Source organism: Callorhinchus milii, unplaced genomic scaffold (genome assembly GCF_018977255.1).
Source record: "Callorhinchus milii isolate IMCB2004 unplaced genomic scaffold, IMCB_Cmil_1.0 Scaffold3, whole genome shotgun sequence".
Lineage (NCBI taxonomy): Eukaryota > Metazoa > Chordata > Chondrichthyes > Chimaeriformes > Callorhinchidae > Callorhinchus > Callorhinchus milii.
This window is the reverse complement of record NW_024704744.1, coordinates 76,714,201-76,735,226: the sequence shown is the minus strand read 5'-3', so window position 1 is coordinate 76,735,226 and position 21,026 is coordinate 76,714,201. Positions and strand designations below refer to the sequence as shown.

The 21,026-nt window shown below is 45.0% G+C and overlaps 2 protein-coding genes across 5 annotated transcripts in view; one reads left to right on the top strand and one right to left on the bottom strand.

Moving 5' to 3' along the window:
- Window positions 1-2,165, top strand: part of nvl (nuclear VCP like) — a 29,460-nt gene extending 27,295 nt beyond the window's left edge. For 3 of the 4 annotated variants that reach the window (XM_042333210.1, XM_042333208.1, XM_042333209.1), the window contains exons 23-24: window positions 340-425; window positions 1,270-2,165. In XM_042333210.1, coding sequence (XP_042189144.1) covers window positions 340-425; window positions 1,270-1,314 — 131 coding nt within the window. In that variant the 3' untranslated portion in view covers window positions 1,315-2,165. The remainder of the gene's footprint in view (window positions 1-339; window positions 426-1,269) is intronic. The other variant, XM_042333211.1, reaches the window with a different exon arrangement.
- Window positions 2,166-4,866: 2,701 nt separating this feature from the next.
- Window positions 4,867-14,863, bottom strand: degs1 (delta(4)-desaturase, sphingolipid 1). Its single transcript, NM_001292276.1, is given in 3 exon segments — window positions 4,867-5,417; window positions 5,977-6,719; window positions 14,621-14,863. Coding segments are annotated over 3 exon segments (969 nt in total). The 5' UTR covers window positions 14,703-14,863; the 3' UTR covers window positions 4,867-5,273.
- Window positions 14,864-21,026: the final 6,163 nt, after the last annotated feature.

Below are 21,026 nucleotides of genomic sequence, written 5' to 3'. Positions count from 1 at the left end.
AAAAATGTAACTATCACTTCTTTCATCAGTAACCCAAGTGCTGACTACAGGGTACAAAAAGGCAGAGACATTCCATAAACCTTGGGTTGTGAGGCACAGGATACAACCAAGCCTGGGACAGTGGAGACAAATAATTCAGAATGACAGAGTAACATACAGAGTGAAAGCGCGCGAGAGACAAAGAAAAAGGGACAGAGTGAGAAATAAAACAGGGAGAGCATATAAGAAAGTGAGAGACCAAAGTCAGGTAACTTGTGCGTCCCAGGACAGGATATATAGTCTGGGGACACACAGTCAAGTACGGGATAGCACCGCTCTGTATAATCTCACTTTGTTCAGTTTCAGGGTCTTCCGCTGGAATCCAGGTCAGTCGACAACACTTCGAAACTGCCTTCCAGAAAGTGAGATCGTCCGTGTCCGTAAAGGTAGGGGAAGCTTCTAAACACTGCAGATGTTGGTTAAACCTGCTGTGCTCAGAACACATCTGTGTGCACACTAACTGTACTTCTATAGGTGTGCATGTGTACAAACTATGAGTATCTTCTGGAGAGTTTGAGCCTCCATTCCAGACAAATGGAAAGCTCCTATGCAATATGTGGAACTCTATATACAGTAGTTTGAAGCATGCTGATTAGTTTCTCTGTGTGTCATACTCTCTGCTGACCAAAAAAAATATGCACACATGTACCCACATGGGCGTGTGTGTTAATCTTATGCACTTCTTCCTTCTCTGGGCCTGCAGTCCCTTTTCCCTTTGTCTCTCTGGCTCCTGTCTCTTGTAGTTTTGTGACTGCTCTAGTTGGGCAGTCTGGAGTGATCTGGGTTCATAGTGTTTCTGTTCAGTTGTTGAGGACTTAGAACCAGCCTCTTTCCCCCTTCTCCCCTTGGTTTGGTTGTATCCCTTACATAAACCCCTCCCCCATTGCTCAAAAGAGTAAGAGTTCTAGTGGAGTTTTTAACGTGGCATCTTGTAGTGTATTCATTAAAGCACCTGCCTCGTAAGTGAGAGGATCTGGTTCGATTCCCGGGCAGGGGAAAACCTTAGGCAAGTTTCCTTACTCCACACATCTGTTTACCTCACAATAAGTAGGAACCTGGATGCTAGTCGATTGGCAGATCGCTTTTCCGGTGGTAATAGATCCTTCAGCCCACAAAACAGAGTCGATTGACTTTACAGTATATTCTGTGAAGAACTTTGAGATGTCTCAAATATGTGATAAGGTACTATATCAAGTGCAAGTATTAAGTAATTTTATGTCTGTTTTTCAGGATCAAATCACCTATGAAGCATTGCGGATCTCACTCAATCAATGATGAACAACACCCACCTACATCATTTTGTGTCCAGCTCAGTTTATTCTTACCCTCTTCTGAGAATGCAGTGGGAATAACATGGGGGGGAGGAAAGTTTATTCTTGAGTAAGAGGTCTCAATATTTTTATCAGCCAAATTTGAGCCACACTCTTGAAGATCTCACTGGCTCCACCTGGAGCAGTGACCTTCATTGTCAGAATCAAGGTCACTTCCTCGTTCTCCCCATACAAACTGCATATACTTCCTCCCTCAGTCACAGAGAAACAATCAAAATACTGACTACTCTGTTCACTCTCTCCCATTCATTCACAGACACTGCTTCCTCTTTCATACTCGCACTTTTGTACTCATTCACACACACACACACATGCTTATTTATACATCTAATCATCTATACATCCATTGTGCAACACCATTGGAATCTTTGCCACTGCTGTGGTCAGCAGAGGGAAGAATTATCAGCGTTAACTGGAACTGGAGAATCTCATGTAAATTTCAATCCATGACTGTTCGCAATTGACTTCCGCATTTCACCCACAAAATATGCAATCAATTCACTTCACCATATATTCTGTGAAATGCTTTGAGGTCCTAAAGATGTGATAAGGCGCTATAACAAATGCAAGAATTATATTAAATATCAACCTCCAACTGCAGTGTTCCCAAATGCTTTACCGCTCATTAAGTCACGTTGGCACAGCTACTATTGCTAAGTGAATAATGTCACAGTGACTACCATTCCTCATTTTCAGAATCAAGTGACAAAAGTTTGGACAAAGAATCTTTTGTAATTTACGTCATAACAAAGTAAAAAGAAATTTGTACTTTAACTCATCACTGAATTTGGTTGTTGTGTTTTATGAAACTTCCTTCTTTGGCTAGAATTTTGGGCAAGTTTCCTTACTCCACACAGAGCCTAATAATAATCCCTCCAAAACAAAACAATAATAAATTGGTCATTTTCAATCCACGACTGCTTGTGGGACACTGCTGTGCGCAATTGGCTGCCACATTTCACCCACCAATATATGGTCAATTCACTTTACAGCATATTCTGTGAAGCGCTTTGAGACGTCAAGAAGACGTGAAAAGCGCTATATCAAATGCAAGAATTATTATTATATAGAACGCTGCAGTGGATTCTGGGATGAGGACTGGGCAGTTGCCCAAATTAGTGCTGCACCTCAGCAATTCTGGACCATTTACAAACAAACCCAGCAGCTATTCTGCAAACAATAACACTGAAGTACATAAGGAATGACCAATTTATATGAATGATTGGCTAGGCTCCTTTGATATTCAAAAATGCAAATACAAGGAAAAGTTGAAGATCCCCCCTCCGCCAAAAAAAAAAGCTACTTATCCTTCTACCAAAAATAAACTTTTGAACATAATATAAAGAAACATAATCTACAACCCTAGTATGGTACACCCTCAGCTGTATGGTGAGGTTTGCTTGCTAAATGAAATATCTTTATCAGGCACCAGTGCGTGGGAACACAAGGGCTTGTGTATTTACGAACAAATGGTAATGAATGTTCCTAGAAACATTCACAGAATGCTTTGAATAATTAATACACTGGCTTGGATTCTGAAGTGCTGTACGTCAGAGGAAAGTCACTGATTTGGCAATAATGCTTCAAATGCCACACCCTTTGGACATAAGTCACACTGGGGACTGACTTAGGTGAAAGTGTTGCCTGGACTAGCAGAAGGAAAGATGCAGTACTACTGCAAGGATACACCTTGACTAAACAATGGAGGAGTTTTTGATTTGCTTAGGTGAAGGGGATTTTCTGACTAAGCATTGCCATTCCTTGTGTTTGATGCAGCATCTATACAAGCACTTTAGGCATTTGGTCAATTAGTGAATAGTAGGGAGAAGTAGCATTCAGTTTATGCCTAAGCAAGGTCCCACAGCCAGAGATTAATTTGTTGGCCAGGATACCAGAAGAACAGCTCCTGCCCCCATAATAGCATCCTGGGATCCAGCATTCAGGCTGACTAGTTCCTTATCCAAAGAATTCCAATTGGCTCACAGGATCCTTCAAAGTCCATCTAGAACCTTGGGAGTGGGAAAGAGGCCTGCACTGTTACATTGGGAGGGAAGCACATTTGTTAGGTAATGGTCACTGTAAGGAATATTGTATCCGTTTCATTAAATTACAAGAGAACAACTTTTAAAACACTGTAAGTTACAAACTGACATTTAAAGCTATAAATTCAGATATCTTTTATTTGGCAATTTTAAAAAAAGCAAATTCACTCCCTAAAATTGACAACCAGGTAAACATTCAACTCTCATAAGCAACACTATCAGAATGGCTTCTGAAACTCAGAAAACCCCAATGAATAGAAACACTCCTCATGAGGAGCTGAAAACAGTGTCGCAGTGCTTATAAAAGAACCAGACACAAGCTAGAACACAACTAAACCGAAGCCTAAGACCTAACTAACACTAAGTGGTTAGTCTTAAGCTCCGGGCAACTTGCAGACTGGCAAGAGAAAGGCAGCCACAACATTAATCCACGAACTGAAGACTAGACAAGCCCACTTCACCAAATGTAGTTCAAAGCACAGTTGCTCTCCAGTCAGCTGCTGACCTATGTTTAACATCCCCTTCCCCTGAAGTCATCTTGTCCATTTAAGTAACTTTCACTTCTGCCCCCCAACTGCACAGCTAGGAAGCTCTTCTAAATGGAACAAGTCTGCCACATGTGCCAAATTCAATCCACAAAAGCTTCAGGCTGCCACCATCATCATACCAGAACACAGAAAGCAAACATTTGACCTTTAATTATCCATTCAATAGCAGCCCTATTGTCCAGTTATTTACTACAATGGAGGCTTAATTTTATTTCAATCCCAATTTAAAGATTTAAATTTATAAAAGTGGATTCAGTTCAGGCAAATGCAGTCTCCTCTTTTCTCCCCTATTCCCATTGGTTTGATTGACATTCTGTATCATACGTGCAAGGTGGTTTGAATTAGTGGAGCTGACCTCTGTTGCACTGTGTTTTTGGACTATTTGACAAGGTTTGAAGTTCACAATTTAACTGCACACTGATTTACAGGGAGCGTAGAGAGTAGCTAGAGCGTGCTGCTTGACATGAATAGGCAAGACAAAAATGTGCGTTAGTTCAGGGTGAGACTCAAGAGGGGTGGAGACTTAAGTAGTTAGTGTGATGGTTTTGATTTCACTATTCCCATTTGTTAATCACCCATAATAATAAATAGAAATGCTCTGTGAACAGGAATGTAGCACTGGCACTACTGCATAAATAGTTTGAGTATGGGAGGAGAAAGGCAGTTGTAGATTTACAGTTTGGTTTACGAATGGCAAACTAATAGGATTGTTTTTTTCAAAAAAAACTAGCACAACCACATTAATTTGCAGGAATGCTGCTCTGACACTACCTACTGCAGAAACAGTATTGTAGTAGGTCAGAACAGGTTTTGGTTACCAAATTGAAAGGTCCAGATTAAGTCAGGATCATCAGATAAATTGTTAATCTGGGTTGGTACTGGCCAAAAATTCAATTTTAAAATAATCATGAATAATTGCATAACTTTATTGGGACAGAAGTGCCTAGTTTAAGACGCTGATTGGCAAGACAATTATACAAAATCCAGTGACAAGCTATATGACAATTAAGTATCAATTTTAGCATTTGATGCAAGCTATAAAACTGTCAATTATAACATAATGGGGAGAAGGCCTCAAAGACATTGTGTGATAAGATTTGAAAAATGTGCCAGGGATGGGGGAGGTAATTGAGTAATGGGCAGCTGATCCAAGTCAACAAGCCTGTCTTGAAAGACTGCTTTGTAAGTACTGATATCTCTGCTGATTCAAGTTATACAAGTCTTATTCTTTTAGAATTGCACTCAAACAAAATTGCAGCTGCCAGCAAGAGATGTCTCCTCCTCCACCCTCAGGCCTGGGGTCAGAGCTCAACCTAGTCCAGCTTGGCATCCTTCAATGTTCTCTTGATTCGGGAGTAGGGGCAAATGGTGTCATCCATGATGAAGTCATATAGTACTTTCCCCCAGGAAGTGTATTGAGGCATCTTATCATAATATTCAGCAGCAATCTCCTTCACCTGTGAAAGGAAGCATGGAGTGAAACTCCTGGTCAGTTTGGCTCAAGCTGCTGCATCAAACAGAACTTCAGATTTACAAGATTACAATTTTGCCATTTGTCATGAATTTATATCAACGGCAGTTTCTCAACGGGTAGAGATTCAAATGCAGCAACATGCTGTCAGTCATTGCTATTATGATTTGTTTGCATCTAGTCCAGACCTCCCAGGTGCTGGCAAATCACAACAGCATCCAGTCTACGCAACCAGATCACTCAAATTTAAATAACTGGAAGAAAACTTTTACATCCCATTGATAGAAGTTTATATTTACTATTTGCAGGGTTTAACTCAAGGGTACCCGCAGTACTAACGAGATTCACATAGGAAGCATTGAATTCGCTCCATAATTCTAACACAACCGCAATTTAGCAAGGAGATTTAGTCAAAGCAAATCAATTCTTTGTGATTCACTCTCCTCACATTTCCTCAATGTTTAGGAGAGGTTCCCTATTTAAGTATAAAGCTACCCCCCAATATAACACCTAATCCCATCATGCATTTGAAACATTCTGCTTACCAGAGGAAGCTTACTGCCAGGAACACTGGGGAAGTCATGGTGCTCATTGTGGTATCCTACGTTGAAGGTGAGCAGGTTTAGTGGTCCATAGTAAGAGAATGTCTCATGTCCCTTCAGAAACATGTAGTGTTCAGCTATGAAGTGCCCAGAGATTGGGTGCAGACCCATTCCCAAAATAGTTCCTGCCAGCATGTACACAACAGGCTTGATTCCCATCAGGTAATAGACTAGCAGATTAAAGCTCAGCTGTACAGCTACATTCGTGATCTCCAAATGTGTCAGGGGTTTGGGATTGATCCAGAGTGGACGAATAGCATAGAAGACTGGTTGTAAGATGACCCAAAAGAGCTTCCTTAATCTGGTACAGAAGAACCAACCTTCAAAATTAGTAGGAATGTCAACATCGATGCCGTGACCACCCATGTAGCGATGATGGTCCATGTGGTACCTCTTGAATGAAATGGAGAAGGGCAGACCCAAAGGGAGGTTAGCAAACATACCAAAATAGCGGTTCAAGTACGCTCTCTTGTTGCCGAAGGCAGCGTTGTGAGCAATCTCATGGATGGCCAGGGTCATGGAGTGGCTGAAGAGGCTTCCAAATGTATAAGACCAGAAGATGATCCATTTCCAATCCAAATCCTTCAGCAGCAAGAAGACAAAGAGCTGAGCCACCACCATCAACGCAACAATCCATTTCAGGTTAGGGTCTGGGGTCATCAGTGACTTGATCTGAGGGTATTTGGCTACAAGAAAAAAAGTGGGCATGAATAAAATTTAGAATGAATGCAGGAATAATAAAGTAGATCATAGACTAATTGATCAGAAAAGACATTCCTCAGATGTTGGAGAAAGACTCCCCTTGCATGGATACATATTCTACCAACACTTGTCAATAGGCACCTGTGCAAGCCACCTTGTGAACCTGGCTCTTAGAGCTGCAATCCTAGATCTACCTTCAGGTGAGCAATGGAGAAGCTCTGCTGATTTGCTACTATAACATTTCAGCAATGACATCTGTTAGTTACTCTAGGTAGCCAAGACACAGCCCACCAACTATGTATGCAGTTCAGTTTACGCTAAACCGTTCATCTTAAGAGTACAAGAGTATTTTTCTAGAGGTTGAGAAATGTCAATTGTACAAATATTGCACCTAGAATTAAAGTTAAATTGTTAGTCGATTGGCGGATCACTTTCCGGGGGTAATAATCCCATTTAAAAAAAATTGGTTATTCAATCCATGATTGTTTATGGGACACTGCTGTGCGCAATTGGCTACTGCGTTTCTCCCACAAAATAGTCAATTCACTTTACAGTATATTCTGTGAAGCACTTTGAGACATACAAAACTCAATAAGGCACTACATCAAATGCAAGAATCATTCTATTATTTATTATAAAGGAACCTACACCACTATGAAGATTTTTATATAATGTGGGAACTACAGGACAAAAATCTTCACTTCAAAATAGGAGCTGGTACCATAGAATTGACAAATCTTGCAGTGAAAACATCCAGAAATCAAATATCAATGTTAGGATACAGGGAACAAAGAATGAGCAGCAGACCAGAAGGGGAGGATACAAGGTAAAGTGTACATTTTCAGGCCACTTGTTCCACAAAGAGCACCATCCACATTAACCAGGACCCCTTGGGAATCCATTGTGAATTCCTGGATTACTTAGAACCAGAATGCTCCTACAGAACACAAACAAGCTTGCATACTATTGGCAAAATATACAGCAGCTTTCCATGATGGTTACTTGAGCCCATGATTAAACTCTTCATTCAGACTAATATCCTGTCTCACCATAAACTAGTGATCTAGACTTCAAATATTTAGTATTATCCATGAAACGGACAGAGGTCTAATTTAGCAATAATGCAGCAGTTTCCTGTGGAATATCATGTTTAGCAAATTGGATGTAATTTCATAATTATATATGCAGATACAAACAGGCTATTAGAAAATGAAGTTCTCTAATTCGGCGCCAATGAGCACCAATCATGTTGAAATCCAATACAAACTCTGAAAGTGTCTGAAATAGAAGCTTTCTGGAAATTAATCTTGCTGAAAATATAAGACAAAATTGACAATTAACAGCATATTAATATGGCACACTACTAATCATATATAGCAAATTGATCAGAGTAGAAGTCAAATAAGACAGCAACACAATACTTTACTAGGAGGTTTAATGACCATAGTTACAAGTTTAAAAATTTACAGATCTGTTAAGCAATTGTTCACCTATTTAAGGCACCAGTAAAAGAATGTTCATTTAACACACAAGTAAACCCAGGTCAGCTGTGAGAGGGGGAAGCAGAGAAGGTTCAGTGGCTTTTGTCACTGCCTGGGGCCGCATATTGCACTTAGCAGCAATAAATAGAGAAAATTAATACGTAAATACAGTACAGGTCTGGTAGGGAAGGGAAATATCACTGGGCCACAGACTGAATCTGCCTTTGAAACTCAGCTGCCCGTCAGTAATCCATACATTTAGACTTGCATACTCAAGAGCAGACCTTTGTACCCGTCACTGCAATTTCAGACAGGCAGTCAGTGTTAGGTGAAGCACTCAGGTGTCAAAGACCTTTTGGGGAATAGTGACCCATGTTCTCGAGTATCCTTGTCCACCGGTTCAGTTCCCACCCCACAAAAAACAGCTGTCCTCACCCCCATCTTGAAAAAAATCTTCCCTGGATCCATCCCTCCTCTCCAGCTACCGCCCCATCTCTAACCTCCCATTCCTCTCCAAGGTCCTGGAACGGGTCATCGTGTTCCAGCTCCGCTCCTTTCTTTCTCGCCATTCCCTCTTTGAACCCCTCCAATCCGGCTTCTGCACTGCCCACAGCACAGAAACAGCCCCGGTCAAAGTCACTAATGACATTCTGAACATCTGTGATCAGGGCTCCCTCTGCCTCCTTGTCCTTTTTGACCTCTCTGCCACCTTCGACACTGTCAACCACTCCATCCTCATACACCTTCTCTCTGCTTTACTCAATCTTCGCAGACCTGCCCTTGCCTGGTTCGATTCCTATCTTTCTCACCGTCTCCACTTCATTGCCTCTAACAGTCTCTCCTCCAGCCCCCGCACTGTCACTTCTGGTGTCCCCCAGGGCTCTATCCTTGGCCCTCTCCTCTTTAATATCTATACGCTCCCCCTTGGTGACATCATCCGCAGACATGGGGTCAACTTCCACATGTATTCAGGTGACACCCAACTCTATCGTTCTGCCTCCACCCTCAACTCCAGGACCACTGCTGTCCTGACAGACTGCCTGTCGCACATCAAGTCCTGGATGAGGGCAAATTACTTACCGTTGAATTTGAACAAGACTGAGGCCCTCCTGATTGGCTCGCGCCAGCGCCTCAGCACCTCAGGCTCTGGCAGCATCAACCTCCACGGTTGCACACTACAACTCACCAAACCAGTCAGGAACCCAGGTGTCTTGTTCAACCCTCAATTGTCTTTTCCCCCCACATTCAAGCCATGACCTGCTCTGCCTTCCCTCACCTCCGTAACATCACCCGACTCTGTCACTACCTCAGGCGGCTGAAACTCTTGTTCATGCCTTCATCACCTCCAGCCGCCACTATGCAAACACCTTCCCAACTCCTCCCTCCACAGGCTGCAGATAATCCAGAACTCTGCAGCCCGTGTCCTCTCCCGCACCAAACTCCATGATCCCATCTCTCCCACTCTCGCCCGACTCCATTGGCTCCCTATCCTTCAGAGGATCCAGTTCAAATTCCTGGTCCTCACATACAAAGCCCTCCATGGCCTCACCCCCACCCTACCTCTGGAACCTCCTAACATCCTACCAACCCGCCCGTTCCCTCCGCTCAGCTGCCTCCGGCCTGCTCCACACCCCCCGACCCACCATTGGTGGGAGAGCCTTCAGCCACTCTGCCCCCAACCTCTGGAATTCTATCCCCCAGTCATTCCGCCTCACCCCCTCCTTAACCTCCTTTAAGTCCCACCTCAAGACCCTCCTCTTCGACCATGCCATCGGCCACTCCCCTTCCCCTCCCCTCCACCCCCCTGACCCCAGCTCGGGTCTGAAATGCTGTACTCTGTCTAGCGCCTTGGGACGTCCTCCCGACGTGAAAGGCGCTATACACATGTAATCTTATTGTTGTTGTATCCAAAAGCTGCACTAGCAGAGACATGCCTGGAAGATATCACAAGATGCAACTTTCCTATGACTAACAAATCTGACAAACCACCTTTCATGTCTCGAGGAAATCTCAACTTTGCAGGATACACCTTAAAGTATAGTGGCAAATGTGGTAGCCTGTTTGCAAAAAAAAATGTACCTACACACAACCATGAAGTGAACAACCAATTTTTATTGGGGGGGGGGGGGGGAAGAGGAATTGTTGGCCATGATCCTGGGAGAAACTCCCTCCCTTTCACATAATCCACAGGGTCTTTAATAATAATCCCTGCATTTGATGTAGCCCCTTATCACATTGTTCGAGACGTCTCAAACTGCTTTGCAAAATATACTATAAAGTGGAATTGTCTGTATATTTTGTGGGTGTACACAGCAGCCAATTGCAAACAGCAGTGTCCCACAAGAAGTCGTGCAATGAGTGATGGAGTTTTCTCTTTTGAGGGATTATTACCCCCGGAAAGTAATCCAGCATTTGACTAACAACCAAGCTTCTACTTACTGCTCATAAACAGCAGAAATATAGGCTTCCCCCTAATGCCTCTATGGGAGAACATGCCCCTTGGTTTGGTACTAGGTCATGGATTGATAACAATCTGATTCACATCTACACATTAATCGCCAGTGACCTGGAGGAATGTAATCTGGAGGAAGGAAGAAAATTCCTCAACCAAAAATGGTCAGATAGTTGGGATTGGATGGGCACCAAAAAGAGGATTTTTCTTTCTTCCCACCCCAACCAACTTGTCACATCCCACTCTGCATTCTGGAGAATCCAGCCCATACCGCACTGGGATCAGCCAACCGCCTCTCAGGACTAGGCTGAAAATTGATAGATGGAGGCAAATCACACGTGTCTCCTTATAACCTTGCACTGTGCATGACAAGTCAAAGACTGACACAGAAAGATACCCGACAGGCAAATGTACGTGGATGGCAGGTTAAGAGGGCGACAGACAGCGAGGCAAGTGAGCAGGTGCCCCTGGTGACAGAATCCTTACTGAGAAAAATCATAGAGCAATAGTTGGATCGAACGTCAAGCAGATTAGAGTTAAAAGCGAAAGCAGAAGAGTTTCCTTATCCCCCTTTAACGTCCACCTGAACAGGCTTTCCAAGACCTTAGTTTAACATCTCATCCAAAGGGCAGCACCTCCAATAGCACACCACCACCATTGCACCGAAGCAATGAAGTGAATGACCAACTTAGCTGCGAAAACATTTTAGCAGGACAAAGAGAAATTTGCCAATTGTTTTGAAATTTCAAGTCCAACCATCAGGACCTTAGCAGCTCATCTGAAAGGGCACCTCCACACAGCATTCTCAGCACTGTCAGCTTAAAGAATGAGAAGTGACAGAATGTTCAAATGCCGAAGTATAAATGTAGGGCTTCAATCCAGATGCGCTCACTGTATTTAGATGACCATTTCATTCGATTACTGCCTGCCCTAGCCACAGTAATGTGACAAACTAGAACTACCAATCTAGAACGGCCCTTTGGCCCCTCAAACACTGCGGCCAACTAATGCCTACACTCGTGACCCGGGTGAGTGTTAAATGCAGATCAGTCCATACCAGTCCGTACTATTCATTATTATAGTATTCACCAACTGAAGCACCATAGAAGGGTCCACACCAACTCAAGAACTCTACTTGTTGATCTGTTCACCACAGATCAACAAGTAGAATGGGGTGCAGGCAGAGGGGGAAATTGTTTGCGCAACATCACAATATTAATCAAACAACCTCCCCTCCCCCACTTTAATTAAAGGAAAAAAAGAGAGCTCATTTTAACAGTTAGCTAATTCGATTTGCCCCAGACAAGTGGCTGTTTAATGTTAATTATTTATCCAGCAACAGCCGGCAGTTCTTTTGGCCTACATTTTGATGAGTACATGTAGCGAAAAGGAGGCCTCAAATTGAAAAACACTTCCTGCCATTGTTGAGCAGGCTATGCAGTCTTGTGATCCAGTTATCGGTTAGCTAAGTTATTGCCCAACGCTGAGTACTGTATCCCAGCCATTACGTGTAACACTAGCTTCATTTGTCTCCACACAGAAGCGCATTCCACACAAGACTCTCATCCCACTTGGATTGATTGTATTCAATGTGTGGTACAGACTCGGAGGAACGTCAGTCATTATTCAGGTATTGTGGCCCACTAACTCTGCTCACCCACCAACTGAACTTTTGGCCTTCTACACTTCAAACATCTTACAGTAATTTGAAAACTAAACACTGAAAAATTTTAAGTTGTAACTTAGCATTCAATATGCATGTGAAAATACAAAAAGATATAGGGGGACGGGTGGGAATGAGTAGCTTTTTCAAGGAGCAAGTACAGCAAGCCAAATGGCTTCTGAGCGATTCTAGAAGTTGAGTCTTGCCTCAGATTAGGATCATTAGAATGAACTTTCCTATAGATTTATTCTTCAGAAGCAGGACATTGCTGGGATAGAATCCCATTGAACCAGGCCCAAGTAATCATTTTTCATTTGTTCAGAAGTGTAATTCAGGTTATTCAGTTTGGGGGATTACAATTGGCAAATTGCCTATTTGCCAGTTACACTAAACAGTTGTACCAAGTTCCTTAAACATTCCACAATATATAATTAAATGCAATCATTGGGTGCTTGGAATTTAAGGGTCCATGAGATGACAATCTGTGGTAAATAATTCTGCTCACCTGTGTAATGAAGTGTAAGTAGACTGGTTTTAAGGATTTAAGAAAGCCATCTCAAACAAACTTAAGTTCCTGAGACTAAACAGAAAGCTGCTCATCAGTTCAGTTCCTTGAATTGGCAAGGCTGTGGAACCTTATGACTCTTTTTAGTAACAATTAAGTCTTTCACAAATAAGATTAAGTTATTATGATCCACCCTTTGCCCTGCCTCCCCAGAGAAAGTTGCTAAAATGTTACAACCATTAAATCCTGACCATTTCCAAGTGGAAAGAGCTCCCCACACAAGAGTACAGGTGGAAAGGTGCCTGTAGTTTTATAGTCTCTAGGGTAATGACTGCTGTTATTGGTCACCAATCCCCCAGATTAAAGTTAATCATTCACTGCACGCCTGCACAAGTTAGCTACTACATAATAATTAAACTTTGCAGCAAATCTTGCACTTTAACAAGGTAATGTAATGAATGAATTACAATGAAGCCACAAAAACATAACTATGTCAGATAATTCCTCAAATTTCCTGCTCAAATATGCACATAAAATAAGACTTTTACAGTGCATTTCTTTTCAGGTGGTGGTGGTGGAGGATCAGCTTTGAAAGACTTCCACCGGCAGTTCCAATCTTCAGGCGATGAATCTCTCACACAAATAATAAAATGCCAAACTTACCCACACATTCCTAGAGAAGTGTGCGAGTTTCCCACTCAACTCTTATTGTAAAAAATATTGATGGGAATGCCCCTGCCTGACTTACCCACCTTCCAAGATAGTTAACCAGCAGCTACAGCACAGGTGCCAGAGGGAGAGAGTTAAGTTTAATAAAAAGTCTAAGCAACAGCAGAAACTAAACTGACACTTGTGGATAATAATGATCCTTGCATTTGATATAGCACCTTACCACATCTCGAGATTGAGACATCTCCAAGCAATACACAGAATATATTGTAAAGTGGATTGACTGTATCTTGTGGGCAAAACTATATACTATAATACACTTGGATGTATTAACACACACACACACATATATATATATATATACATATACACACACACACACACTATAAAGCCTATGTGTCCCAGCACCTTGGCACATCCTCCCGATGTGAAACGCACTTTACAAACGCACTTTGTTATGTGGGCATACGCAGGTTGTAATGCCTTCACAACAACAACTTGTATTTACTTATAAGCGCCCCTCACGCAGGGCAGCTTCCCAGAGTGCCCGACACTGGCAGAGCGCCGTACCGAGCCCGGGGTGGGGACCACAGGCTCAGTCGAAGAGGAAGTTCAAGCGCGACCTGAAGACGGGGAAGGAGGGGGCGAAGTGGAGGGATAGAGGGAGAATGCTCCGGAGTTTGGTGGCATAGTGGCTGAAAGCACAGCCACCGATGGATGGTGGGGGGGGGGGGGGAGGGGGGGGAGGGTTGGGGGGGGAGGGGGGGAGGGGGAGGAGGGCATTTGAATAGTCAAGGCAGGAGGTGACAAACTCGGGTGAGTGTTTCAGCGGAGTCTGAGGTGAGGACAAACACACACAGTGCATCAAACACAAAGTACAGTCAATGCACTTTACAATACATTCCGTGAGACGTCTCAACGCGGCGATAGGGCGCTATATATCAACCGCACCGATTACTATTATTATAACGGGAAAAAAAGGGCAGCCGCAGCTCGGGGACCGTTACCCGCCCCGGGCTCCCGGGGCCGCCATAGGCCGCTCCACACGCAGTGCATAAAAACGGTCCGTTTCTCTCTCTCCCCCCACACACACACACCCTCCGCACTCTACCCACCGAGTATTTCCTTCCTGCGCTCGGTGTGCGGTTGGTCGGTGGACACCCACTCGTAGTCGTCGCGGGCCACTCGGTTCCCCATGGCCTCTCTCGCTGTGTCGGTGTTGCGGCGGTTGGGAGAGCGGCTCTCGCGAGCTCCAGCGGTTATTGACCAACTCGCCGCCGGCTTCACTCACTGGGCGCGCGCGCACACACACACACACACACACACGCGCGCGCGCGCGCGCACACACGCACGAGATTGCTCTGCGCGTGCGCACACGCCCCCCCCCCCCCCCACGAGTTTCGTTCTGTCACGTCCGCACCGGCTCTCACTCTGCGCGTGCGCACAGACGCCCCCCCCCCCACCACCACTCTGGTTCAAGGCAGAGCAGAAAGTGAGTCAAAGTTTGAAAGGAAAGTGAGTCAAAGTTTGACTCACTTTCCTTTCTCCACAGTGGCTGCCTGACCCGCTGAGTGTTCCCGGCGACTCCTGTTTTTTGTTTCAGATTTCCAGCATCTGCAGTGTTTTGCATTTTGGTTCCGAATCTGGGTTCTGTTTCGCTCCCTCTCTGTACACCGGCGAGAGTGCACGCGTCCCCCGTCCCCCCACTTTTTTTTAAACCCCGCCCATCGCCGCTGCCCCATTCCCTTACCCCACCGCACCCCAATAAAAACAGAAGTCGCTGGGAACACGCAACGGGTCATCATAACAATTTGCATCTATGAGCACGTCTCACCAGGGCAACTTCCAGAGCACTTGACAGTGGCGGTGCATGACATTGAGCCAGGGGAAGGGACCATAGGCACGGCCCCAATGTTACAGCCATCGATAGCCGCTCTCATTCCTCCCTTGGGAACACGTGTTGTCTTCCCCCATTACCCATTTTTTACCTGTAATTGGTTTCAGAGGACAAAGAAGCAGCATGTCATGGGATTCAAATACTTGGGGCAATGATGATAATCCTTGCATTTGATATACAATACAAATTTGTATTTGTATAGCGCCTTTCACTTCGGGAGAACGTCCCAAGGCGCTGGACAGTCAGGGATTTGGACCCAAGCTGGGGGTCAGGATCAGGGAGGGTGGAGAGCAGAGAGGGTAGAAGGGGGGTTGAAGGCTCACGTCGAAAATGAGGGTTTTGAGACGTGCCTTGGGTGAGGCAAAGGGAATGCGGGATGCAGTTCCAGAGGATGGGGGCAGAAAGGCTGAAGGCCCGACTGCCAATGGTGGGGTGGGTCCGGCGGGGGACATGGACCAGGCCTGACCCTGCTAAACGTAGGGAGCAGACAGGTTGATAAGGGATTAGCAGGTCAAAGAGGGCCTGAAGGTGAGAATGAGAATTTTTAACTTGATCCACTGAGGGATAGGGAGCCGGGCGAGGGTGGGTGTGATGGGGTCATGGAGCCTGACACAACAGCCTGACAGAAGAGGACACGAGCTGCAGAGTTTTGGATTATCTGCAGCTTGTGGAGGGAAGAGATGGGAAGGCCGGCAAGCAGGGCGTTGGCATAGTTGAGAGTTATATGAGGCCCTTTCCAAGATCTCTTTGAGGCTGATTATTTATCCAGCAATTTCGTGCAGCTCATCTGAACACTGGGTACCAGTTTTGTTGCTCTGCTTATGTTCTGTCTCGAGTCTGGGCGTTGCTTTCCTCTATATTGTCTTTAGAGCACTTATGTTACAGTAATCAGAGCTGTACACAGTACTCCAGTTGGAACAACAAATTACATTTGTATAGCGCCTTTCACGTTGGGAAGACATCCTAAGGTGTTGGACAGTCAAGGATTTGGACCCGAGCTGGGAGTTGAGATCGGGGTGAAGGGTAGGTAAGGTGGGGGTAGGAGGGTGACTGAAGGCACAGTCAAAGAAGAGGGTCTTGAGACAGGCCTTGAAGGAGGCAAGGGAGGAGGCGAGGTGATGGGAGTCCCAAAATGTGGGGCAGAGAGGCTGAAGGCTCAACTGTCAATAGTGGAGTGAGCAGCATTACACTGAGCGGAGGGAGAGGTCAGGGGTGTGTGTCCTTTGATAAACTCTATTCTATCAGGTACATTTATTCCTGAGTCTGGTTCGGGGTTGCTGCGGCTGGTTCGGGGTTGCTGAGGCTGGTTCAGGGTTGCTGGGGGCTGGCTTGGGGTTGCTGGGGCTGGCTCGGGGTTGCTGGGACTGGATCGGGTTTGCTGGATCGGGTTTGCTGGGTCTGGTTCGGGGTTTCTGCATCTTGTTTGGGGTTGCTGGGTCTAGTTCAGGGTTGCTGGGGCTGGTTCGGGGTTGCTGGGGCTGGCTTGGGTTTGCTGGGGCTGGTTCGGGGTTGCTGGGACTGGATCGGGGTTGCTGGGACTGGATCGGGGTTGCTGGGACTGGATCGGGTTTTCTGGGGCTGGTTCGGGTGTAGCTGGGGCTGGTTCGGGTGTAGCTGGGGCTGGTTCGGGTGTTGCTGGGGCTGGTTCGGGTGTTGCTGGGGCTGGTTCGGGTGTTGCTGGGGCTGGTTCGGGGTTGCTGGGTCTGGTTCGGGTGTTGCTGGGGCTGGTTCGGGTGTTGCTGGGGCCGGTTTGGGTTTGCTGGGGCTGTTTTGGGTTTGTTGGGGCTGGTTCGGGTGTTGCTGGGTCTGGTTTGGGGTTGCTGGGGCTGGTTTGGTGTTGCTGCGGCTGGTTCGAGGTTGCTGGGGCTGGTTCGGGTTGCTGGGGCTGTTTCTTGGTTGATGAGCTTGTTCGGGGTTTGGACTTCCTATATATCATACCTTGCACTTAACTTTCAACTTTCTTTGCCGGTGTTCAGCCCAGGGACAGGCCTGTCTAGCTTTCTTTGTACATTCTTGGCTACCTCCTCTGTGAATCCAGGTCATTTATAAGTATCAGAAGTGGGAGATGTTCCTGAGGTCCGCTGGGGTCTTTCCTGTGATTCTTTCTCAAAGGAATTTCAGAAATTAGTGCTCACAACATCCTGTTGCCCCCTGTGTTGTTCTTACAATTAATTTTTATTTTCTGTTGCAGATGAGTCGAGTGTAACAATGTCTGACACCAGTAACTTCCTCCTCACTCCATCCATGTTACGCAAGATGTGGCGTTGATCATGGCGACGGATCATTATCTGCCATGAAAATAATGGTGCTCATACACACACCGATCCTCTGGATGCCTAAGTAGTTAAAACTCATGTACTGAATACAATGAAGCGCTTCCAAATACAATTACCATCATTCTTCCATACTTCAGTTATTGGTTAGTGCACTGTAGAAAAAAAAGGGTGTAACAGGACTTTGTGAACACCTGGTACACTACATCATATGGATGGATCAGGTTGAAGCATCATCTCAAAAAGTTCTGAGGTCAGCCAGCCAAGCTTCCTTCTGAAGTTGTGTTGGCTGTTCTCATATTCGCACGTTCTCCCTCTCCTTTGAACAATTGAATCCATTGGTTTGCAAATAACAAGGCGAAAGTTGTAAAAAGATTGCTTAATATTTTGTGGGAGTTTTTATATATAAACAAACATGGATTTTGAAACTCACAACATTCCAGAACGTTAAACACAGCTTTTTACAGTCAGTAAAGTCCCAAACTTTTAAACAATCATCCTTGAGATTTCAAAATTTACTGAGGAAATAGTTTTATTTTAAGTGAAGTGTATAGGTATATACTTTTGTGTGTAAAAGTGAGATATTTAACCCTTTTGAGCACTCAAGAGAGGCAAAGGGCATGTGTGATGGAAAGTCAAGGCTATATTTGGCTGCTCATTTTTCACCGAGCGAGCTAAGGTACAGAAATGTAACTTTTCTATTCTTTAAATTCCCCCCCACCCTCAATTAGATATCTGACTTCCACCTTGGGGCTGGGGAATCTCACTTTCCCCAAACAGTCCAGTCTGTTGTGATCTTGCTCATTTTGGATTCCTTCTCCTCGTTCCCTCTGTCGAGACTGAAACTATGGCAGGACCCCCTGAAGGCAGGCTTTAACTAGGGGGACCAATTTCCAAATCGGGGACTGCAGCCACCTCCTCAAACAGGAGTTTAAGGCTCTGTGGTCTTGTGTCCCTAGGCAATCTGCAGTGGAGAGTGTTGAGCAGCAAAACACGATTGCTAGATTATTTTATAAAAGCTCTGAGGTTATAAAACACCACACTGAGCGTGTGCAAGATCACAGCATGGTGGAATCGGCAGAATGTTTATTTTTTTAAAAAGAGGCTGAACTGTGGTCTCTATTCTTAGATCTAGGTCAACACACTTGTTTGGGGGAAAGTGGCGTTAGGTCCAGTATCAACGCTCAGGGTTTACACCACTCTCGTTTCTTGGTATAACCCCCACTCCCACCCAGCAGTAGACAGTTCAGCATCTGCCAATAGCAGAAAACATAATATGATACTGTGTCATAATATGATCGAGAGGACCAGGGAGGACACCATCAAGAGCTGTAAAGGACATTCACAGGAACAAACAAAACATTTTAAGTTTCTTTTTCTAAAATAATAATACAAGTGGTAATGTGAAATGCGTCCCTCCTGGGAGAGAGTGTAGTGCGCATTCCATTCCAATATACATCTCTGGGATTTCCACGTGTAGGTGGAATGCATGGAATTCTCAGTTTGGTTTGGATACTGTTAAACACGGTGATGGGTTTCCACATGTGTCAGACACCCGGCAGACAAAAAAAAAAGTAGAAAAATGTAATTCCAATTTTGATCCCTCGGCCATGCTCATCTCAAGACAGAGGTGGATCAATACATCTTTCCGGTTTTGGGTCGGGGAGCAATAAATCACATGGGGTTTGGTTTCTGAGCCGGGATCTGCTGGATGATGGACACGTGAGGGCAAGAACAGAAACAGACGTATGATGTCTCCTCTTTCAACAGACAGTCGACACCCGGTGTCCTTGCTATGTAAAAGTGGCCACTTGTGTGACGTATTGGAGGAAGGTGGTGCCCATTGGTTCAATAGAAAGGAAACTTTTCTTTACAAAGAAAAATAAAGTAGGATACAAGGCTTTCCTTCTCTTCTCTCCCCCAAAAACAGTCTGAGTAAAGGCACCACTTTAGCCAGACACAACGGGTCACAGGATAAAATCTGTGCCCAGTTACCTCTTAGCCAGGATTGGCAGCAATAACCTTTGCATTTGTTATTGCATCTCATCAAGTCATTGTGATGTCTCCAAGCACATCACAGGATTTCCCTATGAAGTGTAGCGACTGTGTATTGGTAGGCAACCTTGGCAGGCCCATTTGCACACAACAATGTCCTGTAAACAGCCGTAAAATAAAAAAACAATTTTACCTGGGGGATTATTGGCCAGGACACCGGAACAAACTACCTTCTCTATTCAAGTAGTGCCATGGTATTTTTAATGTCCACCTGACTTCAGTTCTAATGTCTTATGAAGTGACACACAGTGGAGCCCAGAAATACAGAACAGGCTGTGTGGGAGGGGACGGGGACACACAGCACCCCAGAGATCACAGACTCCCCAGCAATCACAGAAAGTGCAATCAGTAATCCAGTTGAGGGTGTCTAATCAATTCTATATGTGGTGTAGTTAGTGTGTCTGTGTATGTGAGGGGTGGGGGGAGCAGGGCAGCAGCGAGCATTACTGCTTCTTTCTCTCTTAAGACTTGCTGAATCTGGCAGTATTTATTTGCTCAGAGAGTAGGCAGCTGAGCAAGTCTTCACTGCTTTCCTGGCTTTCGCTTTGCCTTCTCTCTCCCTAGTCCAAGGATGCAGAGGTCAGCTGTTAGTATGTCCACCGTTATGCTTCCCCTCAAGTAAAGTTAAGACAGATCAAACCCTCTTGATCTGTACAGCTCAGTTTCATATCAGGTGGTGGGCAAAGAAAGAGCCTTTAGGAATAAGAGCAGAACAGATTTGGTTTACAGGCCAGCTCAGAAATTAACTCAATAATAAAAAAANAGTTCTGTGCTTGAAAGCTGCTATGTTTGGCTCCAAGCCAATTAGCGAGGCAGCCTTACTGTGGGGCTAACTGTCGGTCTGAGTCACGGGAGGAGACCCAAGAACGGAAAACAGTGGGAGGGAGGTTGGTGTAGTCGCATCTTCTCTCCCAACAACCCCCCCGAGAAGAGCTCAGCCATTCAAACTCCTCAAGAGGTATAAGACAGGCAGCCCTTCGGAGTGTATTATGGAGTATTATAAGAACAAGCCATCTTCACTGCCTAACCACAAGCATCTACATCTCACCAGACACCTTGGCGGCGGGGGTGGGGGTGGGAGGAGAATGACTGATTGTCCTGAAGATACCAGCCTCTCCCATTGCTCAGTGACTTAGCCAGTGCTCGCAAATCAGCTCAGGCTACACTGCAATCCCCTAGAAAAGTGATCTGCCAATCAACTAACAACTGGGTTCCTATTTACTGCTAGGTAAACAGAGGCGTGTGGAGTAAAGAAACTTGTCTAAGGTTTCATTCACCCTGTACGGAAATCAAACC